The sequence below is a fragment of the Columba livia genome, chromosome 14 (genome assembly GCF_036013475.1).
Source record: "Columba livia isolate bColLiv1 breed racing homer chromosome 14, bColLiv1.pat.W.v2, whole genome shotgun sequence".
Lineage (NCBI taxonomy): Eukaryota > Metazoa > Chordata > Aves > Columbiformes > Columbidae > Columba > Columba livia.
Window position 1 is genome coordinate 1095456 of NC_088615.1, and position 25472 is coordinate 1120927.

The 25472-nt window shown below is 53.1% G+C and overlaps 1 protein-coding gene across 3 annotated transcripts in view; it reads right to left on the reverse strand.

Moving 5' to 3' along the window:
- Positions 1–932: 932 nt before the first annotated feature.
- Positions 933–25472, reverse strand: part of ARHGAP26 (Rho GTPase activating protein 26) — a 126924-nt gene continuing 102384 nt past the window's right edge. The window contains exons 21-23 of one of the 3 annotated variants that reach the window (XM_065029409.1): positions 7536–7646; positions 4931–5022; positions 933–2476 (exon numbers count right to left, since the gene is read on the reverse strand). In XM_065029409.1, the coding sequence (XP_064885481.1) occupies positions 2388–2476; positions 4931–5022; positions 7536–7646 (292 nt within the window). In that variant the 3' untranslated portion in view covers positions 933–2387. The other 2 variants (XM_065029410.1, XM_065029411.1) reach the window with 2 other exon arrangements.

Consider the following 25472-nt stretch of genomic DNA (forward strand, 5'->3'; position numbering starts at 1 on the left):
CCCTGCACGGGAGGGTTTTGTGGGGACAGGGACGGAGCAGCCTGGGCTGCACTCTGCAGCCTCGCTGAGGGGTCTCTAAGTTCCACATCCCCCAATGTGCCTTTTAAGGTGTTCCTGATGTGTTTGAAATTCTCCTTTGTCCACCGTACGGTTTCTCTTTGGAGGCCAAGTCCCGTTTGGGACAGGGGCCGTGCTGGGAACGGCGTCTGCTGGCAGCGTCCCATGGAGGAGGAGGGTCCCGATGGACGAGCAGTGAGGGACGGGGCCGTCCCGGACACAACCAAGTAGTGTTGATGGATGAATCAAGCCCTTTCTTGTTTTGCTTTTTTCTCCTTTCCATTAGCTCTCCCCACCGCGCTCCTACCCCGAGCTGTGCCGGCGCCTCCGTTACCTCCCAGGAGGAACAGGAACCAGCAGCTCGCCAGCGAAGCGCCGGCTTCCCTCCCAAACCCCCAGCCCTCGCCGTCCAGCACCGCGAGGCAGCTTCGCCGCTGCCGGAGCTGCACCGGGGGGACGTGCCTGGTGTGTCCCCATGGCCGGCGTGTCCCTCACGGAGCCGTGACCACCCCAAAGGAGCCGCGCCGCACCGCGCCACCCTGCCCCACGCCATGCCGCACCGCAACGCCCCACCCTGCCCCACGCCACGCCGCACCACCCCAGGAATCACCAAAAAAAGATACATTTGTCCTCTTTTTTTTTCCCCCAAGACAAAAGTCCAGGAAGTTTAATAACTGGGAAGGAAACGTAAAAGGTTCTGCAATTCCAGTTTCCCTTATTTCTGCACGACACCAGAAGCGGAGGCGGCCCCGGGCCCCGAGGGCGGCTGTGGGCGAGAACGTGTTTGCAAACACTTTTCTGCAACCGCTTTCAAGTGTTCTTTGCTTCTCTCATCACAGGTCTTCCAAAAATATCAAATATAGATCTTTCCTTCATAATATTTTAAGATACTCTATTTATACATTAATTCTCTCAAAAATAAGAAGTGACACATACAGCAATCCAGTCACCCAGAGTCTTTAAAATCATTACAAAAGGACACGACATCCATCCCCCAGCAGCTTGCGGCAGCCTCACTTGTGCGCAGCAGTCTCTGCCAACGGGCTGGCAATTCTTTCATCATTTTCTATTACAAACTATAATCAGCCTGGTCCCACGGTCACACAGGTTCCTTCTCCACCCCCCCCGCTTAGAAATGATGCGAAATGGTGAGGGATTTGCAAACTCGCTCTGCCAACCCCTCGTTGCATGTCCACAGAGGCAGGAGCGTCCTCGCCGGAGCAGGAACCGAGGGCTGGGGGACCCGAAGGCGCATGCCTCGTTTTCTGTAGGCTGTAGGTTGGCCACACCAACAATAAATGTCCCGTGAGTATGGAAATAATTTACCTTGCACTGCACAGACTTGGCACGGACAGACTGCACGCCAGGCTTCAAGCAAGGAGACCACCTAAAAAGCAACGATGGGGAGGGCAAACACATCTCCAAAATGGCACGTCAGCAGCCTGGGCAATGGCGAAAGCACGGACGTCTGTGCGATGTGCATTGGAAAGTGGAGATACAAAACGGCCGGTCACACAAAAGGAGCGGTATCGATCCGGAGCTGCGTCGGGCCCTCCAGGAAGGAAACGCAGGCTGCACGGATCACAGGCGTTTACCTTGCAAAAATCTAAATCTTTAAAAACAAAAAGTTTGAGAGATTTGGTCCAAAACAGTCTCCCCTCTGCCTGCCGAGCCCTGGTGGCTCACGGCCGTGCCGAGCACACCGAGCACACTGAGCACACCGAGCACACCGAGCACGCCCAGCACCGAGCTCTCGCCCGCAAGAGCTGAGCTCTGCGCAGGACGGCGCCGCGGGCAGCTCAGCCCCGCAAACCCACCGGCTGCCGCAGGCACAGCCGGGGCTTGGGCACCGGCCGAAAGCTCCGCACCCCTCTGGCCACGGGGCTGCCGGGCTGGGGCTCCCGGCTGTGCGGGAGAGCGCGCGGGGCTGGGAGCAAAGGGCTCCTCGCCGATGGCTCCTCCTCCGGGTCCCTCCGCTCCCGCTCCTTCCAGCTGGCACAGTCTCCCCGCAGGCAGCACCAGGCTCGGCGGCTCTCGTGCTGGTTCACAGTTTGGAATGGAGCACCGGGGCTGGTTTTGTTATTGCTGCGACGGCTCCCGGCGGGGTGAGGGACGCGGGCACCACCCACGCGGCTCAAGGCTGAGGCGCCCCCAGGACGCACGCCGGGGGACACACACGTCATTATCCACACAAACATCTCGGCGGGCACGGGGAAGTCCTTCGCCCTGCGCTGCACAGCGGCAAAGAGCAAACTGGTCTGCAGGACTCCTGCCCGCGGCTGCCATGGATGCCATGGAAAGCTCAGCAGTGGCGCTTCTGATGCCCAAAGTTATAGGAACTCGATGTAGTTCTCGGGGATTAGTCCCGTCTTGCCGTTGAGGGTCCCTTCCAGCCAGCCAGGCTCCTGGGATGGATGAACTTGAGGAGAGAAGGAAAAGGCACATTACTACAGGAGGGGATTACAGTGCAGGGGCCAACGCTCTTTGTGTGCTGCCAACGTGGAAGCTGCTCTTGGGAGAGAGCAAGGCCTGTATTTCATGTTTATTTTAGAGTAAGGAAACTGATACACCAGGAGCTCAGAAGGCTGAGGCGCTCGCTCTGTCTGTGCCGGCTCCTACGCGTCTCCTTTAGCAAAGTGCTGGAGGTTTCCCAGTAAAACCAACTGAAGGACCAAGGCAGCCCCAAGCTGGGCTCTGGGCTGGGTCCCACGTGCTGCTGCTGCGGGGCTGGGCTAAGGGAAGCGTTTGGGCTAGAAGCAAGTGCTCAAAACTTCCTCCAGACTTGGGCTAAAATCTCTTTGAAGTTCAAGACAACATGGTTAATTCCATCACCTCGTAACCCTCACATCCCAGCTTGGCCTCGCACCAGGCCAAGAGAGAAAACCCATCAGCAAACACTCCCGGCAGCAAGGCAAATAACTCAATCTTATTTCTGTGAAATGAGAAACGTTATTAGTTCTCAAAAGACACTCTCTTTTTATTCAATCAGCTACTGAAAATGTGCTGATTTTACAGAAACCAGGGTTACGCCAACACAGGCGCAGCAACACTCCCTGTGCCTGCCATGGTAAATGGTGGCAGGTCAGGATTTCAGAGCCACCTGAGCTTCCTGGGACTCTCCCAGACACACTTCATTGCACGTTTTCTGGCTTCAGCTGCAAGAGCAAACTACAGGCGTTCTGCTCCTCCGAGCAGCAGAGCGGGGAGGAGCGGGGCACAGGTTCCTACCGCAGCCCGTCCAACCCAGGATGCCCATTTCCTCTGCAAAAATCAAGACTGACATTGACCAATGACAAAGATCCAAAAAAACACAAGTGTTTTAAGACCAAACATCTCCACACTTTGGCAGAGACCAGTCCTCACCAGCACGGCAAAGCCCATCGCTACCGGGTATGCCTGCGGAGGAATATTGTATGTAGTCATCTATTAGTGGAAAATACAAACCACAGAAAACTAACTAGTTTCTGGTCTCAGCAAATGGGCTGGGAAAGAGCTTTAACCTGAAGTCACACGAGTTCCAGCCACTGCTGCCACCTGAAACGATTCCTCGTGTCCCGTCTGCTCTGCACGGACAGGATGGGGAGCAGAGTCTCCTCTGTCACACGATTAGAGCACAAATGCAACACAACTTGGGATGCTGCTCTGCCCTGTGCAACCTCAGAGAACCTTAAAGCCAAACAAGAACCTGTCCCTAAGTATTTCCAAGATCCTTTTGCTTTCACTGGGTTTTATAAAACCCCTCCACCACAACAATATTTCTCCCACGCAGTGCTGTTTCTGCCTCGCTCCCCCCAGCCTCAGCTAAGTGCTAAGTGATTAGAACATGCTGTATAGTTTTTTCCCTTGAATAATCCATTGATTTGTATCTAGCAAACACAATGTATTTAATTCAAACTTGTTTCCCTCCTAGCTGCTCTAATTCCCATGGGCTCTCAAAGGGGAGACCATGTTTATTTATGAGATATCTATGGAGCTGCTTAGGAAAAGTATTTTCTTTATTTCACATGTATTCATTCTCTTCTCCTTTCTGCTATATTCCCATATATACCCCAGGGCAAAACCAATGCATGTGGTAGCAGTTTCCCAAATGACAATACTTAACATATAAAAGCCAAGAACTACTTGGAAAGTAGTAAAAAGTATTTTCTTTACATTGGGGTTATATGTAAACCAGAGCTGCTTCATTCCATGGGGCACAGTCTCTTTCCCTTGATGCGGGAAACAGAAAGTGCATATTCATTAACATCATCTCCAAAAAGCTGACGGACCAGAGCCCACCCATTCCAGCCCTCAGTGTCCAGAGGAAACAAGCACACGCTGCTTTTCCATCTCCTGCATGAAACCTTATGACAACTGCATAGGATATTTCTGGTGCTGACACTTGGAAACGAATCCCTCCCACCCAGAAAACCATAGAGGAATGGCTCTGTATACAGTAAACAGTGGTGTCAGTCAAACCCCTTCGGATTAAATGAATCAGGATCTTGAAAAGGCAGATTTCCCACTGATCCTAAACAGGGCTGGATGATCAGCTGCTTCCAGCACGGATATGAAAAGGCAAGATACACCTTGGAGTTAATGCCTGTGATTCCAGTGTTTCTGCTTTCTTCTTTCATGGGATTTCTACTGGTGGAAATGGGACGGACATTAAACAGAACTGCAAGGAAACTCATGAACCGAGGGTTCAAATCATTCCCTGGTACACAGGAAGAAAACCGGCAATTCGCAAAACTCAGCACTAAAGTGAATAACAGCTGAGTGTCCTTCTCCGAATCTTCACTCATCCCACTTCCCTGGGAACCGCAGCCCAAGCACCGCGCTGAGAAACGAGCCGTGTCCTCCCGCCGGGCTCCGGCGCTGCCCCGGGACTCACCGTTCTCGAACACGGTGCCGGCTGTGAAGGAGAGCTCCGAGTCGTGCTCTGCTTTGCAGGCGTACAGAGCCCGGGCCTTCCGCAGCGGCGAGCTGCAAAGAGAAAGCATTTATTGGTATAGAAAATACCGTGCTCATAAACACCAGCGCTCCCCTCCCCACTGCCTAACAAGGGGCACATTGGAGAGGGGTCCAAGAGCCTCTGCAGCTCTGCAGGTGTCCAAGGCTGTGCTGCGCAGGGGAAGAGCAAGAAAGACTCCAGAGGAGGCTGAAGGCTCTTAGGGATGAGCCCCCAGTTTTCACCGCACTGCAAATCCCCATCCCAGGCCAGCCGGCAGCACCAGGACCGGAGCCCGTGCCCCGAGCCGGGGCTCCCGGGAGAGCTGCAGGTGCAGAACATGCTCACCGGGGAGCACGGGATGTTCTGTGCGGCCCCAAAGGGCCACAGCTGCCCAGCGGGTGCGGAGCGAGGCCGGGCAGCAGGGGCGAGCACAGACCTGCGGGCACAGACCTGCGGGCACAGACCTGTGGGCACAGACCTGCGGGCACAGACCCGCTGCCACCACCAGACCCATCGCCCCTGAGTGCAGCTGCGACCACCAGGAGGAAACTGCGAGGAAGAATTAGCACTTGGGGAAGGGTATTTCAAAGCAGAAAAGTAGGTCCATGAAGAATTTTTGCTGCACTTCTTTAGAGACTGTACCTGAAGATAAAAAAGATTGAACAACCATGAGATTGTGCCGGGGAAGTGCCAGAGCGCCCACACTGCGGGGGATGAATCCGAGCAGAGAGAGCCAGAAATGGAGCAAATCACCAGCAGAGGCAGGAGAGAAGGAAGGACCTCAGGACCCAGCAGCAAAGTGCTGGCACACAGAGCCATCCCTGCCCCAGAGCCTCCCAGCCACGCTGTCCGTGCTGGGACACCGGGCCACGGTGACGGTGACAACCCGCACTGGGACAGCAGACCAGCCGTCCGGCACTGCGGCTGCTCGGCTGCCGTACGGACAAGCAAAGCGATGGAAACAGCCCCAGAGCTGCTGGGGTGACGAACGAGGAACCACCACTCCTAGGCTCAGCAGTTTCACCAACTTTTATCTTTCTGAGGACTTGAACTTCTTCTGAATTTCCTCTGAACGAGCCTGGGAAGCAGCACGCTTTGACCTCGTGGCAAGAGCGGTTCACCTGCACACAAAAACCACAAACCAGGGAAGCCGTGGGCGGTTTGATTTTGCTGTGAAGGCAGCTCTGAAGTCGAGGTCTCTCCTCTGCAAATTCCAGCTGCCTGACACGAGCAGCCACCAAGCACTTACACACCCAGGATGGGTGAACACTCCTCCAGCTCCAGCGGGTCCTGCTCCGCCGGGCAGGCTCCGCTCACGCACAGCGCTTGGGGCTGTCAGATGAAGAACTAAAAGCATTTTCATGCCTACTACCTTGAATTATTGAAGTAGCTGTTTTTCTGCTCAAAAAATGACCTCTGAAGCACAGCATCCCCGCAGCCCCAGCCTGCCCCTTCACGTCTCTGCACCTGTCAGAGCCCTGCGGGGCTCTCAGAGACTGCAACCCTGGACCCCAGCGATTGCTCACGCTTTGTTTCTGCCTCCAAGCACAGCACAAGGCCAGCAAAGCTCTCAGGAGTTGCACCCACCTGCCCCTGTGCAGTTTTGGGGACGACAAGCCTCTCTCCCCCCGAGGAGGAGGCTGCTCCGATGGTGTTACACCAGCGTCAGCCTCTGCAGACACGTAGCAAAGCAAATAAATAACCCTGCCTAACAGGCGGCCGTTGTACAGCAGCATTTGTGCGGCTGCAGGTGCAGGGAAGGAGCTCGGTCTGTGCCTGGAATGAACAAACAGGTCTGATGTGTCTCCCCGAGAGGAGGGATTGCTGCCCCGGCCCCGCGCCTGCACAGGGTTGGGAGCTGCGACCTGCCGGGCTGGGTCAGGGACAGAAACCTGTCCTGGGGCTCCGCACACGGGGCAGAGGCGATGCTGCCCCGCCAGCATCCCTGGTACCCGCAGCACCGGTCCCGCAGGCCGTGCCAAGAGCCCTGGGGGAACCTGCAGCACAGCCCGAGCTGCTGCTCCCACATCACACTGCAGATCTGTTTGTCTGTCTGTAACTCTAAGGACCGATTCACTCCAGTGATGCTCAGGCACCTGAAGCATGAGCACACAGCAGGCAAATGTCTGAGCTGCCCCATGTCCTTCACTCTCCTTGGATTCCGGAGAAGTGGCCCAAAAATGAGGTTTACAAAGGCTGGTTATCCCCGCCGCAGCGGGAGGGCAGCGCACGTCCCGCCTGCTGCAGGAGCGAAGCGAACTGCCGGAGCCGAGACGGGCAAAGCCACAGGAGCCACCAGCGACGCCGAGCGCTGCGAGTGGGACCCGCGAGCACCCGCTCACCCCTCCACGGGTGAATGGGGACGCCAAGGGTCTCCCCTGGGGCAGGAGACGTTTGAAAGCTCCTCTCTTGCTGAGTGCAGATAGCTGTGGTGCAGGAGTTTGAGCAGGATGCAAAGGGCAAGGAAAGCCAAGTGGGGGAAACAGGGTAAGGTAAAAATAAAACAGCAAAAGCAACAAAAAGCAAAGCGAATTCTGCAACAGACCTGATGGGGGATGAGTCGCTGGACGTAGAGGAGGTGGGCATAGGACTTGATGGCGCAGAGAACATGGGCCAGGACGGTGAGAGGGGTGACGTTGGGCTTGAATTCTGAGGGCTGCAAGACATAACCAGATACCTTATCAACGTGCAACCACAGAAACAAACACAACCGAGAGACAGTCAGACGACATCCGACGATAGCGAGTGCCTTGGGAATATTCAGAGCATGAGACACAGCTACGAAATGAAGTGCCAAGACCTTGGGGAGTGTTTCAAGGCCAGATCTGCATTTCTCTGGACAAGAGCTGGATCTTCCAATCAACTCCTGCTCCATCGCCCCGTCCAGGGAGCCCAACACCCTGTGTGCAGAGGGGCCGCCTCGCTCCCTGCTGCCAGCTCAGCCACTTACCTGCTGTGTTTTATTTCCCTCCCCGCTGCAAGAAAGAGCTGATGGTATTTCTGGACATCACCGATGCCCGCGAGCAGCCTCCATCCGCCTTTTGTACGTGGGCTGCCGCGGTGCCGGAGCCCGGGTGTCGATCCACAGTGCCCGGCCGCCACCACCTGTCCACATTGCCAGCCAAGGGCTCTCGGGAGCCCAGAGACTCGGCACGTGCAGGACGGGGCTGGTGTGTCCGTGCTGTCACCCGTGTGGACATAACCACCAGGAGAACATCTCCAGCCCCAGCAGGGTCAGCAGCACCCCGCTGCGCTGGGACCCTCGGCTCACACTAACAGCTCCCGGAGGTGCCCGCAGCTCCGGGGCTCCTGCCCTGCGTCTGCAATCAGCACCATGACCATTCCATTGATTTCTTTTCCACGTTTTACATTGAAGAACTCCTTTTTTTCTTTTTCTTTTTCTTTTTTTTTTTTCCCTTATGCAAACTGCTCTGGATTCCTCACTTTTAAGCTACTGCTGTTAACTGAAGTTGAATCAAGTTACTCAACTAGTAAATACATGCAGAAGCCAAGCAAGAAGAATTTGTTCCATCAAAATGGTTTGATTTAGGTCATTCTCAGGTTCAACAAAAAGCAATCATTGCACTAAAATACCAATTTGAGTCTGAGTCATCTTCTACTGTTCCTATGCTTATCAATTCATCTGTATTGTCTAATTCAGCTTGTCAACTTTGTCCATGATAGAACACCAGAAAAACCTCTCCACACTGAAAATGCCTGTAAAAACAACAAGTTTTGTAAAAGCATCATGATTTATCTTCCTTTCCTGAGAGAGGGGTGGTACCTCTGATCCCATGGGTGTGTGATGGGGTGGGGACTGGCTGTGACCCCACAGGCAACCCCTGGGCTGCCCCATCCCCGTCCCCATCCCCATCCTCACCCACATCTCCTCCGGTCACCCCGCGCTGGGCAGTGACGTGTCCCCTCCCCCTGAGGAGCACCGCTCATACCCGTGTCCAACGAGGAAAACAACCCAGCTTCCAAAAAGGACGAAAGCAACCCCCGTGCCCCAAGCTGAACAAAACGCACCAGCACTCACGGAGTGGGGCGAAGCGTGGGCAGGGGCCAGGACAGCCCGCGCTGCCTCTTCAACCTTCCACAAAAAGATGAATTCTCTGTGCAAAGGGTAACGGGCTAACCAGTGATCATTCAATATCTATTAGATCACAACAGCAGAAGTTCATCATTTCAGCCCCAGGTTCTGCTCCTTAAGCCCAGAATGAAACGTTTCATTATATTAACAGAGAAGAGAACACAACAAACATTTTTCTTCCATTTCAAGCTGAATGTAAAACCTCAACCTCTATCATTTAAAAGAAGAACAACCAACCTTCCCCAGGAAATATTTATGATCGATCTGCAATTTCATGTTTTTTTGTAATTTCCTCCTACTCTGTCTGAGTTACAGTTCAGCAGATTAAAACCGAAATGCCGCTCTCGGCCGCGCAGCTTCTCCCCAGTTCTTGCACCGGTGCGGCCAGCACGCGATGGCCGGTGCCCCCGGGGGTCCCGCTGGCAGCCAGCGCTCCCCGCTGTCCTCCCGTGTGACAACTCACATGGAGAGGGTACAGCTGTGGCCTGGGTCCGGTATCTGGGGGAACGTGGCCGTGTCAGAAATGTCACCACCTCAGAGGACACTGAGGAAGGTTAAATTGTTGGCCTGAACCTCTCCTGGCCAAACTCTTGGTCTCGTTACTCCTCACGGGAGCTGTGTCACTGGGTTCAACACACACTAAGGATCTACCCTCACAATTACAGGCGATACCTTTATTATGCCAGAGGATTACTTGCATATAGAAATGAGATACAGAGTGCATCACAACTTTCACAGGAGGGCTGTAAAACAGGCAGACTAACAGAAATCCTCAAAACGTTCTCCTAATAATTGCCACTATTTAAAACCAACCCTTTTGCATTTTTCTATCATCAAAATTGTCAGTCTTGAAAAATGAGTAATTTACCATCTTACTTAGTCTTTAACAAATTGTCTAGGCATTGGTACTTACCATATCTTAAATCTCTTTCCAGTTTCAAACAGAAGGAGGTGCTACCAAGACCAAGGTAGCCCAAATGGCAGAAATTAACCCTTCAAGCACCAGTTTGTGCTCCTTTTTCTTTCTAGCAGGTGGGGTTGTCTGGCCATCCGTGATGACGTCCTACTTTCCCTAATGCAAAGGGCTCTCCAGCCAGCCTATGGGGTGGGTAATTCTGGTTTATATTATCTGTGCACAAGCCTGCTCCTGCCCTCTAATGGAGAGCGCACGTCGGGTGCATTTGAAGACACGGAGAGGGCTCTCTGAGTAGCAGGAACCTGAATATTTCCTTCACTGTCAGTACTGCAAGAGGAACTGGTACTTTGGAAGCCAGAACCTGTTGTTTATTTTACCTGTATACAATATTCTCTGGCTCTATACAGCTGAGCTACTGCACGAGCCTCCCAGACAGTACATGTCTACAAGGCAAACTGAGTATGGACGTGTGGGTTTGTCACCTGGAAGGCGGAGGACCTGCTAGATGTGCCTTTTGTCTTACCATGGCCTCTCACCATCCACGCAGACTCCTCCACCAAAGCTCTTCACCAAACGCACGTTACCTGTTCCCCGCGTGGATTTGCTGTGGGCAAAGCGCGTTCCCCGGGGAAGCAGAGCTCCCAGCTCCGGCCTCCCAGCGGGGCCTCTCCACCTGTCTGCAGGTGGGATGAGTCCTACGCCAGCTCTGACACCTCTGGCTACCTGCCCATCTTCTCGCTGGTTAGAAATCCAGCAGGCAGCAGTATCTAGTGCACCACAAAGGCCCCGTGCTGGGGTAGGAGAGGGCAAGCGAATGGCACAGCGCTGTCCTGCTCAAAGAGCAGCCTGGCGCAAGGTCAACGACGTGGCCATGAGCTGGTGACCGAAACGTGGCCCAAAATCAGCCACCGGCACCCACCGCCCCCGCCACAGCTGCCACCCTCTGCGGGCAGCGGGTGATGGGGACATCTCACTGGGGTGCGTGACCCGTGGTTTGGGACGGCCACCGTCACCGACCCTGGCCCCACCGCGTGGCAGAAGGAATAACCCACCCCACGGGACTCCGGGATTAGAAATTCCCAACCCACTTTTTGGGGTGGAATCATGGTAATGGAATGCAGCTCTTGCTGCTCATAAAGTCGGCTCTGTCATCACTCCGCCAACTGCGCAGCCTGCTACACTAATTACAGTGCGGAACGCAGTCAATACAGTTCTCAGAGAAGCTATTTCTGGGATCGTGCAGTAAAAAGCCTTACAGCAAGAACCAGCACTTGGGCTGGTCTCTAGCTAAGAAGCTATCAATAATCTGGAGCGGTATTTCAGTGTCTTTGGATCCCTGGTGGCAAAGAAAACACTCTTTGTGCCCACCAAAACACCTGAGAGAACTATTAACTCATGACAACATGTGGATTTTTAAGCATGAAGAGCATCCTGTTTCCACCAGGCTGCTCACAGGGGATGAACACGGCCCTGCGTGACCGAGCCCCACGCAGCCCCACTCCACAAGTCCTTCCGGCTCCTCAAGAACAAATGGACCTTTCAGCCCTCCCAGCACCTACAGACCGTGGGCTACGATGTGCACGAAGGGTTCAGCTCCCTTCCGTGAAATACAGGTATTTACTTCAAAGATGCTGCTTGAGTATCGCCCTTCTGAGCTACAGGCCAGCAGGACCTTGGTCCTGTTCCGCTGGAAGAGGCAGCGCACGTGAGCGAACAGACTATTCTGAGGTCTCTGGCATTTTGGAAATGGTTTTCTTGTAGGATCCAATTTCCTTTCTGTTTCTCCTGGAAAGAGCAGAGGTGGTGAGAGGCTTTGGGGAATGCTGGCTGTGCCTGTTGCAGTTCTGCCTGCAGAAAGCAAATGTCATCTGCACCTTGGGTTTTTCTCTCCTTCTTCTTACTCTGGAGGACTTTGCGAGGGGCTCTTCCTGTTGGGTGCACAGTGGGAAACAAAACAGAGAAAAAACTGCTAAGAACTGACAATACCAGAAGCAGGAAACAAAGCAGTGGCTAAAATTAGAGCCTTCGAGGTGGGTAAGGGCTTTTCTGCAGCAGAAGTGGCAGAGGGAACTCCACAAGTCCGCAGCCCAACGGGTCCCAAGGCTTTTGCCTTCGTGCAGTCAGCAGAGCCCCCGAACAGCAGCGCCCGGAGGGTGACGTGCCGGGGGCGCAGGGACACGGGGTGGCAGCCGCAGGGACGTGGGGTGGCAGCCGCAGGGATGCCTGCGCCTTCCCTGCATCGCTCCCTCTCAGCCCCGCGGCTCCAGCACACCAGCATGCTCAGAACGCATTTCAGAGCTAAATCCTGCTCCCCGCGTCCCGCACCTGCTGCCTTTCCCGTGCTCCTGCGTCATTCGCTGCCTGAACATGCAAAAAACAAAGCAGCAACTTGTGTTTCCAGGCTCCGGTCTCCTTTCCAGTTGCTGTAGCTAAAAAATCTCTTTTCTAATCCCTTCTCATAACTCCTTTTCAACTCCCCTTTCTCTGCAATCTGCCTCCGGCGCGGTCTCCACAGCTCAAGCCCTCCCGGCATCTGCAGGTCTGAAGAGTTGTTCTCAGCAGGGCTGCCAGACAACTTGTGCGGCTTTGTTCTTCTGGAGAGAGGACATCGGTTCCACTTCAAAGATGTTTACAACTAGTTGTTTATTTTTGTGGAACTCGGGGCTATTTCTGACAGAGAACATCTAACAGCTATGAATGGGCACAGGCTACTGATGAGTTAAAGCCCTTTCATGAAATAGCCTCAAGAACAAATAACAATATTCCCATTCTGACATTATCACTACCTGCCTGCACTAAAATACATCAAGAACCACCCAGCCCTTTACCTAATGTTCCTGAAATGTGAGAAAAGTTATGCTAAAACTCTCTCCAGAGTTGTCCTCTCAAGAGTTATCTTCCTGCGAAATGATTCAGGTGCTAAATGATGACACACTTAGGGAAATGGGCAACAAAATACATTGTGGTCAAGAGCACTTGACCAAACTGGCCCCAAAAAGTTCATCGTCTTCAGTCTGGACTTTCCCCACATCTCAGTTTCTTAGCTCCTCTGTCTCCATGAGCATGGATTCAGAATCTCATTTTGGATAATATGGACGTGCCCCTCTTTGGACTCTTGCAGACACCCAGCACATTGGTTTGTCCTGTCACTTTGCTGCTTGGCTCATCTCCCATATGTAGGAATATTTCCCTGTTTTAGTAATTTCATAAACCGCCTAAAAGCTTTTCCACTTGAAGAGAAGAGAGAACAGGAGGGAGAGCTGGAGGTTCTGTTGTCCCACTTAATCGGCATTTTTCCATTTCTAAACACAGGTGGTTGATACTTGATGTTTCAAAGGGATGCAATGGCTGCTGCTTTGGGAGAGCCTTCTGGCGTGAAGTTGGAGACGGCTGTTAATGCTGGAGAAAGGCTGGGTGAATAAGCAAGAAGAGCAGGATGATTTTCAGCGTGAGCAAGTGGTGGAGGTGCCGCGGGAAGCGAGCTGCTGGCCTGGGGGTGTTGGTCCCGTGGGGAGGGATCCAGGTGACAGGAGCACCGTGCTATCATCATACAGAACAGCATCTCAGGAACGACCGCACCACTCGTTTATCACACCGAATTCACAGTATCACAGCGACTTACCAACCATCAGAGAAACCCCGCAGCAGCGCTGGGGGGACAGGCAGGGATAGGGAGGGGACCAGGAGCAACCACAGGCCCACACTAACGTGTCCCCGGGTCCTTCGTGGCACCAGCCCAGCAACGACGTTCTGCCTCACTCCACCATGTGCTCGGCAGCTGGATCTTCTGCTCCGCTAATAACCCTCTCCCTGCTCAAAAGGCTCTCGGCAGACTGGAAATCAAGCTGGCAGATTTTATGTTGAACCGAATGCTTTCAAACCAGATTAAAGCTCTTAATTATTAATAGCAAAGTTGTAATGTGCCAGTAGGAAGCCAAACGGCAGTTTAGGAGGGAAGTGTTGGTAAAGCAGGAGCCAGCATCTCAGTCACAGCTTTTCCATCGCGCCGCTGCTTCTGATACATGAGGTAATTCTGCGAGCCTGGATGCATTAGTCACCAACAAATTGGATTCACAATTAAGGAGAACTCGACACTCCTCCAGAAATATCTCATTTTTCTCTGGCATTCAATCCACTGCCATACACATCCCGCAGACAAGAAACCTCTCCCATCCGCCACCCCAGCAACCGTATGGGATCCTCAGGCAACGAAGGGAATGAGAGCCCTGTGGGATCACAGCCCCGGCTCAGCCGGGGGCGTTTGGTGGGACCGGACAGCGGGGTGAACACACGCTGCACCCCGGGAGCCCCGCTGGGTCACGCTTGCCGACCACGAGCAGCTGGGAATTGACTGTTTGCCACACGCGCTCTCCAACACGAGCCCCAGAGGAAAAGTGACGTCCTACAACCAGCCACAGGGCCCGGGCCCCACGGACGGGCAGCACCGGCACCCCAAAGGAAAAGTGACGTCCTGCAGACAGGCACAGGGCCCGGGCCCCACGGACGGGCAGCACCACTTCCCCACAGGTGGCCGCTCAGCTCTCTGAAGGAAGAAAAGTTGCTTTTACTTCTAAAGTCATTTTGGGAAATGGTCAGAAAAGTTACTCCACACCATAAAAAATTCATTCCTGGCTAAGTCATCTTCCTCGCATAATTTGATAGAAGGCCATTTCCAGACTCGAATCCTGACAAAAAACAAAGACCGTTTATTTAAGCCTTCATAACCACCACGAGCTAAAACTCTTCGTTTTGTGTTGTGCAAATATTCTTCACGCAGTGTAACGAAACAACACCTGCCCACATAAGTCATACACAGTGGGAAAAACAATGAGGATTATTTTGGCCTGTAAAAGTGATTTGAGAATAACGTGTGAGTAAAGTCACTGCATAATAATTTTGTGCATTTACTTGATTTGCCTGATTTCCTTTTGTGTATTTGTTCTTGTGCTGCTTTGTTTTGCAACTGTTCTGCAAACATCAGTAACAGACAGCAGATCAGAACATTTCACTCCAAAACCCAAAGACCACGATACTGAGATGATCCAATTTGATCATATTTATCAAAAGAAGTTCTGTTTTCATTCTGTTCTTTCTTTTTTTCACTTGAAAAGCCCCAACTCTGTAATCCCATTTTTCCCCACCAGCTCCCACCAGTGAAATCCTCCTCCCCCAGCCGCACGTCCCCCAGTGCAGCCCAGCGGGGAGGGGTGAGCACCACAACCCTCCCAGTTTACTGGCCCAACCTCCATTCCTCAGCCTGCAATCAAGCTGAAAACGTGGCCTTTCCTCCCTGCCCCTTCATCAAATACAGTGAAGATTAATACATACAATTCACTTTTTCTTTTGGTTGGTTATGTTTTCACTTCTACACTGATACACATCAGTGTTACAGAGACTCACAGAGCGGTTCGGGTTGGAGGGACCTTCCCAGCTCCCCAGTGCCCCCCCTGCCATGAGCAGGGACATCTTCAGCAGCTCAGGGTGCTCAGAGCCCCGTCCAGCCTGGCCTGGGATGTCTCCAGGGATGGTTCATCCACCACCAAGAATTTGGCTCTTGTAAGAGACCTGACTTTTTATCATGTCAAACGCAACTAAAGCCACAGAAAGACACGTAATTTTAAGTCCAATCTTGGGCTGCCATACTTAAAAGCTACAGATATATTGGACAGAGATGATTAGTTGGACAGAGATGACTAGTTGCTCTCATTATCTGAAGAAGCGGTGGTTGGGGAGCAAACCAGCATGAGTCCAACCATAACCCAGCCCTGGCACTGCCCCGTGTCCTGAGAACCTCATGTCCGTCTGTCCAGCCCTCCAGGGATGGTGACTCCACCACTGCCCTGGGCAGCCTGTTCCAATGCCCCACAGCCCTTTGGGGAAGAAATTGTTCCCACATCCAAACTCACCCTCCCCTGGCGCAACTTGAGGCCGTTTCCTCTGCTCCTGGCGCTTGTTCCTGGGGAGCAGAGCCCGACCCCGCTGGCTCCAAGCTCCTTTCAGGCAGTTCAGAGATCAGAAGGTCTCCCCTCAGCTCCTGTTCTCCAGCTGAACCCCCAGGTCCCTCAGCCGCTCCATCACACTTGTGCTCCAGCCCCTCACCAGCTCTGTTCCCTTCTCTCCACTCACTTTCTTGGTGTGCGGGGCCCAAAACTGCCCTCAGGATTAATGGTTTGGCCTCCGCAGGTCCCAGCACAGGGACGGTCACTGGGCCTGCTGGCCACACCAGTGCTGACACGAGCCTTCCCACATCCGCCACCACAATGCCAGACGGCAGCCTGGGGTGGGCGGGCATCCCAGCGATATATGGGCATCCCGGCTGTGCTTACAAAGGAGAAACATCTCCCCTGCTCCTCGGAGCTGCCCGGGGTCTCCAGGAGCGAGGGGTGGGGGTCTGTTGAGGGCAGGCAGCTCTGTTCCCTGCCCGCGGCTCCCTCCCCTTCACCCGGCGCAGGCAGAAGCCAGAGGGGACTTTCCTCCGCTCCGCTTGTGCTCATGTTTTGACAAGCGCCAGTGCACACAACAAAAGATGAAATACTGCTCCTTCCTCCCGTGATTTCCTTCCCCACTGCCCGGTGAATCCAGCCGGACACCGTCACCACAGGAAGCCTGTGACCACTTCAAACCTGCTGGCTGCGCCGGAGCCGCCTGCCACCGCGGGCAGGTGCCGGGCGCGCGGAGCGGTGCCAGGACGCGGGGGCAGGCCCATAATTAGCAGCGGTTCTTACGCTACTGATAATTTCCCAGCTTAGCACAGCCCTGTCAACAGTGTCTGCAGAGCGGCTTGTGCACAGCCAGCCTGCAGCTGGGCGGGAAGCGGACAAGGGCAAATTAATCAGCGGGCAGGATCCCTTACGGCGGCAGAAAGGGCCAGGGAGATTGTGTTACCTCCATTTTGGGCGGTGGTGTTGATGTGTTGTTGTGTTCCAGATGACATAATATCCAAAGCATTGTATGACTTTTTTTTCTTTTTGGTGCAGTTTTTGGTGGTGGCGTTACAGCTCCAGCTAATTTATGAAGTTAATTAGGCACAAGGATCTTCTTTCAGAGGGAGACAGGATGTCTTTGCGAGCCCGTTTGCCTCCTGCCCTTTGGGGGAATTGTCAGCGCTTCGCTGGGCAGTGGGACGGGCAGGAGGGGTGGCCGGCCCGGGCCACCCGAGGTGGTCCCATCGGAACCCCGCTCACGTGCCACTGCTCCGCTTGGCACCGGGCGCTGCTGGGGACGTTCGGTACGTTCTCAGCATTTCCAGTGCCTGTGTGGTAGGGCTGGAAACCAGCACTGCCTTCAGGAGACACTCCCACATTCATCAAAAGACTTTTACAAGCGAGTCTCGGCTACATCCTTGATTTTGAATTAAATCCGTCCGCAGAAAGACAAACCAAAGAATGCGTTCAACCGTTCCTTTAGAACATTTTGACGGTGGTGACATTTATAGGTGGCAGAAAGACCTAATTTACTATCATTTCACTTTCAGCGGTCTCAATAAAACTTTTGGCCAGGCTCGCGCTTGGGGAATTCTGCCCAAAAGAGACGGGGATGCGGAGGCGCTGGCAGCACAGCCGGGATGCGGGGCTGCCGCGGCCACCCGGCGAAGCGCAGCCCGGCACCCCCGGCTCGGCCAAAGGCACCGGGAGGAAGCGGGACCGCAGGCAGGAAAGGGAAAAATGGAAAAGAAAGGACTGGCCGACGAGATGAGATGAGTCGAGTTGGAGCTGTGCACATCAGCTGATAACAAACACAGCCTGTTCTGGGCTGCCCCAGGGAAGGCTTTGTTGTAGCATCTTTGATTTCTGCATCCATCTCCCCACAATGGCCTTAATGTATCTTCAAATACCGCTTTATTTGAAAGTAAAATTTCCATTAGCTAATATTTGTCTGAGGCAGTTTCTTTGAAGAAAATACTGCTAGGCAGCTACCTCCTCACTAATTATATGAAGTAAGTGCAGTGTCTGTATCTTCTCTGCAGGGCTTTCAGAAAGCTGCCTTTTAAGCATACATGCTGCTAAAGTTTGAGGTGCTTTTGCAGATCTCTTGGAGGGAGATCGGAGATCTGATTTAATCTGTTTGTGAGAAGCACCCTTAGCTGTCCCCAGAGCAAACCACATAAACAGCGGAGCTGTTTGAGGCAGAAACTGCTGCAAGGTCTCTGGAGAGGCAGCGCTGGGGAGCCCCGGGCAGCGGGACCCGGCTGGAGGAGCCGCAGTCCCTGAAGGGGCCGTCTGTCCGTCCATCTGTCTGTCCTGGTAGCGCCCACGCGCCCCAGGCGGGCAAGAGCATCCAGAATAGCTCACCCACGGTAACACCAAAGCAGCCACAGAACCGATTCCCGCTGAGAAAAGGAAGATCGTTGCCCTCTCTGCTTACTAAAAGGGCTCTTATCCTGACGAATTACCTCTGTTTTAACGGACGGATGAGCCTGCAGAAAATATTTTGATGTACGACTCCTAGTTCACACAGGGTTAGCCGCAGAACTGGAGACTTATTTTATGAGAATATTTGGCTTAATTTTCAAGTTCAATTTGTGGAAAGTTTCTAGACCAAGTGCCAACTAAGCAGCGAAAGAGCTAAAGCTCTGAAAAGCTGTCATGCCAAACTCTGGGGGATGTGAAAAGCCCACACAACAGCACAGCAGAGAAACCGCCCGTGTGCCAGCTCTTCGGCCCGCGAGCCCCGAGCAGCGGGACGGGTGCTGGGGCCCGTGGGCGCCCGCTGCTTGGCCAAACAGGCTCACACAGCACGGCTCGATGGGACGCTGCGATTCCCCCTGCCCTCCCAACCAAGATCGCTGCTCCCGCAGCCTACGAACCGCTCTTCACACCTCTTAAAATACCCCATGGAAGCACACAGATGCTTAGAGAATAAATCCAGGACCATTCAAACACAGCATAGGAAAGAATTACAAAATATGTATGTATACACGTATATATATGCAAGCTTTAAAATGTATTGCCATCAGCAACTGAGCCTGAAGTATATTTATCTGCGGAGCCTACTGTGTATGCTGCATCATGGAACAGGTTTAAAAACGTTTGCCAGACCCTTGAATCACTAATGTTTATGGAGTTTTCTAACTGCAGGCACAAGCTGGGACTCCCAAGTTAAAACTGCCTTAAAACCCCCCAAACACACAGACACTCTTTTAACAGCCTGCACCAAAAAATAAATAATAATAATAAAGTCATACGATGCTTTGGATATTATGTCATCTGGAATAAACCAAGCAACAGACTGGGAATTTTAGGATCTTTTCTCAAACAAGAAATCAGGAGATAGGCGGTTTCTGTTTTAAACTGTAAATAATCTCTAATCCTCTGAGCACGAAGCCAACCCCATGTCTAAAATACAAAATGCAACGCACCCCGGAGACATCTGCCTGAGTCCCTGCCTAAATCCCTGCCTAAATCCCTGCCCAGCCAGAGCAACGCCCGCTCCTCTGCGGACACCGGCACCGGCAGCTCGCTTGGCTGGCTGAGTATTGGGCTTTTTCTTGCAGAAATGTGGCATTTTCTTGCAGAAATGTGGCATTTTCACCTGTCCCCGGGTCCCGGAGTGCTGCCCAGCGCCCTGCACACCATGCTCAGTGACCCACCGCAGCAAACTCCTTTTTCTTCCCGGCACAGAAGCTGACACCTCGTTTTTGCTGTGGTGTCCCCAGTCTTGCTCTTGTAACCTTTTAGTATTTCCTATGACTCCAAATAGGAGAGGAACAATTACATCTGGGGTAACCTCACCCCAATCTGTGTCAAATGCCACAGGTTGGCTCTGTTAGAAGACAGAAAAGATGCAAATCCAACCAGCCACACAAGGAGGTATCGAGGGAGGGAAAAACAAAACAATTGTGCACCATGACACCTCTTGGAAGGCAACACAGCGATTGCCATGGGGCTGGTGACCACCCCGGGCAGCTCTCGCACCAGCCCTGGCCATCCCAGCCAGGACGTCCCACCCGGGACATCCCACCCTGGCCATCCCAGTCAGGACATCCCACCTTGCTGGGACCACAAACTCCCAGCGTAACACCCCCAGTCCCAGCACACGACTGCAGCCGGGAACAGGTCTGGTCACCTTAAAAAGAAATTCAGATAAGGCTTTTCCGGAGGAGCTATGACTACAAGATTTTACCTAATCCCTTAAAAATGCCATATTTTGTTCGGCAGTCAGCAGATCCGCCCCTCGAGGCCGGCCTTCGCAGTTAAAACCCACATTAGGCAAAAGCCCAGTGTTTCGGGGTCTGGGCCGAGCTTTGCTTGGCTGCACCAGCAGGGCTGGTGGGAGACGCTCCTCTCCAGCCCCAGCAGTTTCCAGCTGCGGTTTGCCGTGTCACCCCATGGTGCTGGGCACATGCTGGCAGTTCAGGGCTTTAATTACCCCGACGAGGGGCAGCAGGAGGGTCCCGGGGGACCCCGGCCCCGAGTCGCTGCCCTGACAACGACTCCCCAGCTCTTGGCTCGGGCTGGAGCCGCAGTGGCTCCTGGCCAGGCGGCCACAATGAGGTGGAAGGAAGAAAAAACGGCTTTGTTTTGCCCAATGCCTTGCAATTCATCAAGTTCCTATTTCCTCGTGGCCCTGCTTTACCTATCCCGAATGCACCAGGCAGCGTGTGTGCGAGAGCCCAGGCACCCTGCACCCACCACAAGGTTTTGTTTGCGATTTCATCTGAACAGAGAGAATCAGAAAGTTAAGCTAAGGTAAAAAGAAACGTCTTTAGTGCAGCAAGCACTGCTTGGATGGCACCAAGAGCTGGCCGCAATGTGGGCACGTCCCGAGCAGGCTGGTGGCCCCGTCCCCTGGGCTCTCTCACCAGGAGGAACAGGACCCTCTGAGCACAAATAACCCCATGTTTGTATCGATACGTGCCAATACACCTTTTCCTGGTCTTTATCCAAATTAAAAGTGGGGCTGAATACTGGGGTGAGAGTAAGAGAGTGGGTAAGAATCCGGGCTTCTCAGGGACAGGAGTAGTTGATTTATAAGACAATTTCTTGAAGAGAAGTCCCAGAGATGACGTTTCAGAGACATTCCCAAAGCGGCTGACAGGAAGGCAGGATGAGGGTGGGACCTGCTCCTGCACCTCTAATTGCCTTTATCCTCCATGAACATCAACAACACAAGCAAATAAAACAGAGCCACCAATACCTCTGGAAAACAAGGGCAAGTCAGCTGAATCTTAAAAGTGTCCAGTGTTGGGGAATTCAGCGCTTCCTGGGGAGATTATTCCAATGGCTGATCGTTCTCATCGTGAAAAATTTCCCTCTTGTGTCCAATGAGAATATCATTGTAGGGTTCCCATGTCCTGAACCTCACTCATCCTTCTGAAATGGCTGATATGTAGGGAAAATACAGCTCAAACCCATGAAGCACATGAGTTCTACATCTCACTTACATCATTTGGTAACAATTATTTCAGAAATACTCTGACTGTGAGCCTGACCTCCAAGAAACTGCACACAGAGGGAAAGAGAAGCTCAACAATTCCCCAGGGCCTGGAGGCTTGTCCACACGCTGGCACGGCCGCGCCTGGCAGCTCATGCCAGAATCGTTTGTACCATTGAACGGGCAGTGAAAGAGGCGGAAAAGGGGGAAGAGGCGTTTGACACGAAGGTACCGAGGATGTTCGCACAACGCGCCGGCTCCCAGAGCCCTGGCCAGGAGCGCAGAGCTGAGCCGCGCAGACACCGCCTGGGACGAAACCAACCTGCCGGACTGGGACGTGGCTCAGACACAGACCCCCCAGGGCGCCGGGGGCTCTGCGGCCCCTCATCCATCGCACGGGCCGATCTCATCCCGCTCCTTCCCACACGCAGCATTCAGCCCACACGGATGGTAAATCCGTTTTGTCGATTCAGCAGGATGCTATCTGGTGAGTGCGACAGTTGGCTATTAACCATGTTCACTCGCATTTTAAAGGTGTGAAAAATGCGTCGCTGACTAATGAGCATCTCCCCGGCTGGTTCCACTTCACCCGACAGCTCATCTAACACCGCTGTTGGAATTAGTAACTTCAGCTGCAACCCGACATTTTCCCAGCGTGAAACCCAACACTTGTGAGCAGCTGCTGAACCCCGGCTGATACAGACGGGATTTACTTCTAGGATGCAAAACCCAGGGCAAGGCTGAGAGCAAAGATTGCTGCTGCTGGGACCGACCACCTTGGCCTCCTGCCTCCCTTTGCCCAACTAGACTCTCAGTTTCACAAATATCTGTAAAAACAAAATGCAATTGAAACAAAAAAAGCACCTGAGCATTTCTAGAACTTCAGCTAAAAAGGCAGAAACGACAGTATTTTGTGGCAGCAGCTGACGGACATGAAGCTCGTCACTGATGGGTGAACTGCAGGCAAAGCTCAGCTTTGCCAGGATGGCACCAGTTCACCAATGTTTTAAAACACGTATTTTATACAGAGCCACTCTCGAGGACAGGTTCCTCCCACTGGATGAGTTAAACTGGCCTGGAGACGGGGTGCCAGGGCGACCGCCGTGTCACCCGTGGGGACCAACGCACACACGGAACCGCGCTGCGGTCCCTTCATCGAGGGAGAACCAAACAGCCCCATCTCACAGCTTCTCTGTGCCGAGCAAAATGAGAGCTGAATATGTCTGTAAAGAGTTCCCGGGCTCCCACAGCCCGCAGTGACTGCGCGGCCACGCTCCCTGTGCGCCTCCAGGGGCGTCTCGCTATAAATAAAGGGAGTTTATTCTAGCTGCCAACTCCACACAGCATCCAGAAACCAAGAAACTCCCCCCGAATTCCTGACCCACACCAGCTCTTTACACCTGGCTAATCGTCCTGCTGACAGCGGAGACACGGCTCCTGAAATAATACAGGTTTGTTCTTACAGTAATTTGACTAATGAAGACGGGTACAGTAAAGTTCACATCACTCCTACTACTGATGACTCCACAGAAGTTTTTCTATAAAAAAGAACAGCAAAGCTAAACAATCTATTTTTGCTGCAGAGATTTGCATTCTGCGCGGGTCGGGAGCAGAGCTGCTGAATAAGGCTGTGTCATGTTTACGTGGTTATTTTTCAGAGTGGAAAATGTGACTTCAGCTCTGCAAGGAACCAGCAGCATTTAAAGGCCTATTTACTTCTCCTCGTGTGCTTTTGCTTATGTGTGTCACAGCTGATAACTGCTGAAGCTGTTTGCATTCTTAGGAGATCGTTTATTCCAAAAGATGCTATGCTGTCCTGTTTGACACACTGATGGCGCTACACCGCTCTGTCCCCTGCTAGAGATGGACGTGGGACGGTGAGGGACTGCGGAGCGGAGGGACGGGGCAAGGGGAAGAAGGTTCGGTCCATCCCATGGATCCCACGTGCCCATGGCCACCAGCACCACGGCTTCGGGTGCCATCACCCGCCAGCCCCCGGCCCCACCAGCGAGACCTCACTGATGGGGCCTGTTTTGTAAATACAGTAATAGTTGACATTTCTTGCGTTTTCAAGTAGGGATAGAGCAATGTTCAACTGAGATGTCTAATGAAGATTTATAGATTTATTCTGGTCCTGTAACCCAAAAGCACATGGGAATTATCTCTCTTCCGTAGATTAACTGGGTTATTTTTCTTCATGACCACTAGACCTTCGATCCGCTCCTCATTTCTTTCCATACCCGTAGAGGGCAAGAAATAGCCATACTTGGTCAATGAGAAAAGCAAGTTAAATGCAAATAGCGACGTGATGACTAAACGCGAGTTTCCCAAAGCGATTATTTCCCTGAAGACAGAGTCCCCGGGCCACGGGGAGTCGGGGCTGGGTGCGGAGCGGGGCTCAGCTCGCCCCCGAGCGAGGACGGGGCTGCCATGGCCCCCCTGTGGCTCTGGGCACGGCCCCCTGGCCAGGCCCTGCTCCCCAATCCCTTGGGGGAACCCCGACTCTGAGACCTCCGCCACCCCATCGCATGGGAGGTGGGTCTGGCAGGGCAGAAGAGGGGAGACATCGTCCAACTCAGGCAGCTTTGTTGGGTTGGTTGTACCTCCATGATAAATCAGGAAAAAATGCCCAATAATATTTCATTTTGAGGCAGCAATAGATATTATCTCATTCATCAAGTGTTTTTTTTCCCTGCACGCATTATTTTTGACCCGGTTTACACATACAGAACGAACCCTGAGGGCAGTCGGTAAGGGCGCTGATCTTTGTGAAGGGAGCTGCTCTGCAGTGGCGCAAAACGGAGCAGACACGGACCAGCTGGCCAACCCATCCTACGGTAAAAAGACCCCCAGATGGCCAGGCCGTGTGCCCCAGTGCTGTATCACACCGGCTGAAGCTCTGTCCTTCAGCTGCCTGGTGGCACCAGCCTCACCGCCTCCCGGGGACAGCGAGAAGTGCTACAGGACAAATCCCACACATGGGAGGGCAGGGAAATCAAGGCTGCAGGGGCCATAAAGCAGCTTCAGTTCCGGCATTTCCTTGTGCGTGGGGCTGATTCCCAGCCCCAGGGGTCCCTGACAAAGTCGGGGGCTTCTTGGGGCTCTGGAGAAGCAACGCAGCCGGTGCTCGGAGCCACCTCCAGGAAACAGGACCGCGAGGACTTCAACAACATCCAAGTGTTAAAACCAGTCCTGTGCAACCAGAAATGACTCTGAAAGGAGAAACTGAAACCCCTGTGACTCCGTCTACCTCCTGCAGTGACTTTTGACCACTGTTGATTTTCCGAACTGTAACACACGAGTTGTTCAGCTTTGCAAACAACTGTAGAAGCCCCAGCAAGTCACAGGTAGGATGCCAGCCACCAGTACCTAGCATTACACCTAGCAGCTAGTTTAAGACTAAGGTATTATGCTTATTTTAAGCCCTAAAAGATAATTCTAATAAAGCTGTGTAACGTGATCTGGATATTGCTGCCTGTGTTTGCAGCACCCACCTCTGATTTGGCCCCAGCCAGATTTAAGTGCCGCCCATGCCCCCGGCACACAGCACCGGGCTTGGAATAATACAGGGACAGAGATGAGGCTGACACAGAAATACAACAGACAATGAAAAATACAAAGCCCACGGTGTTGGTGATACACCCCATACTGGAGGCTCGCATTACAAAGGTACCATAGCAAGGTACTTTTTAAAAAAGAATTTCAAAAAGAGAGCCATCTTAAATCTTCTTCTTTTCATGATCACACAATTTAGTTTGGAAATTCTCTCACTTGGGCTGGCGTATGTATCTGTGCTAGAAACGCGGCACTTCTGGTTCTTGTTTTGCCGTGTTTTCTAAGGAAGACGTTTTCTGCAGGGACAGGATAAAGAAACCCGACACTTATTTAGCAAGAGTCCCCTCTGCGGGGCTCTGGTGGCCCTGGGCAGCCCGCCCGGGTCCCCCGCTCCCGCGGCCGCAGCGACAGCTCCTGGCATGGGGCGGCCGTCCTGCTGACTCACCGGGTACAACTCCCGCCCAGAGCACTTTTTCCATAAAAATAAAACCAGCCCTAACAAATAAATGCATTCCCATCGTAAAACCCCCATTGGTGGCTGGGAA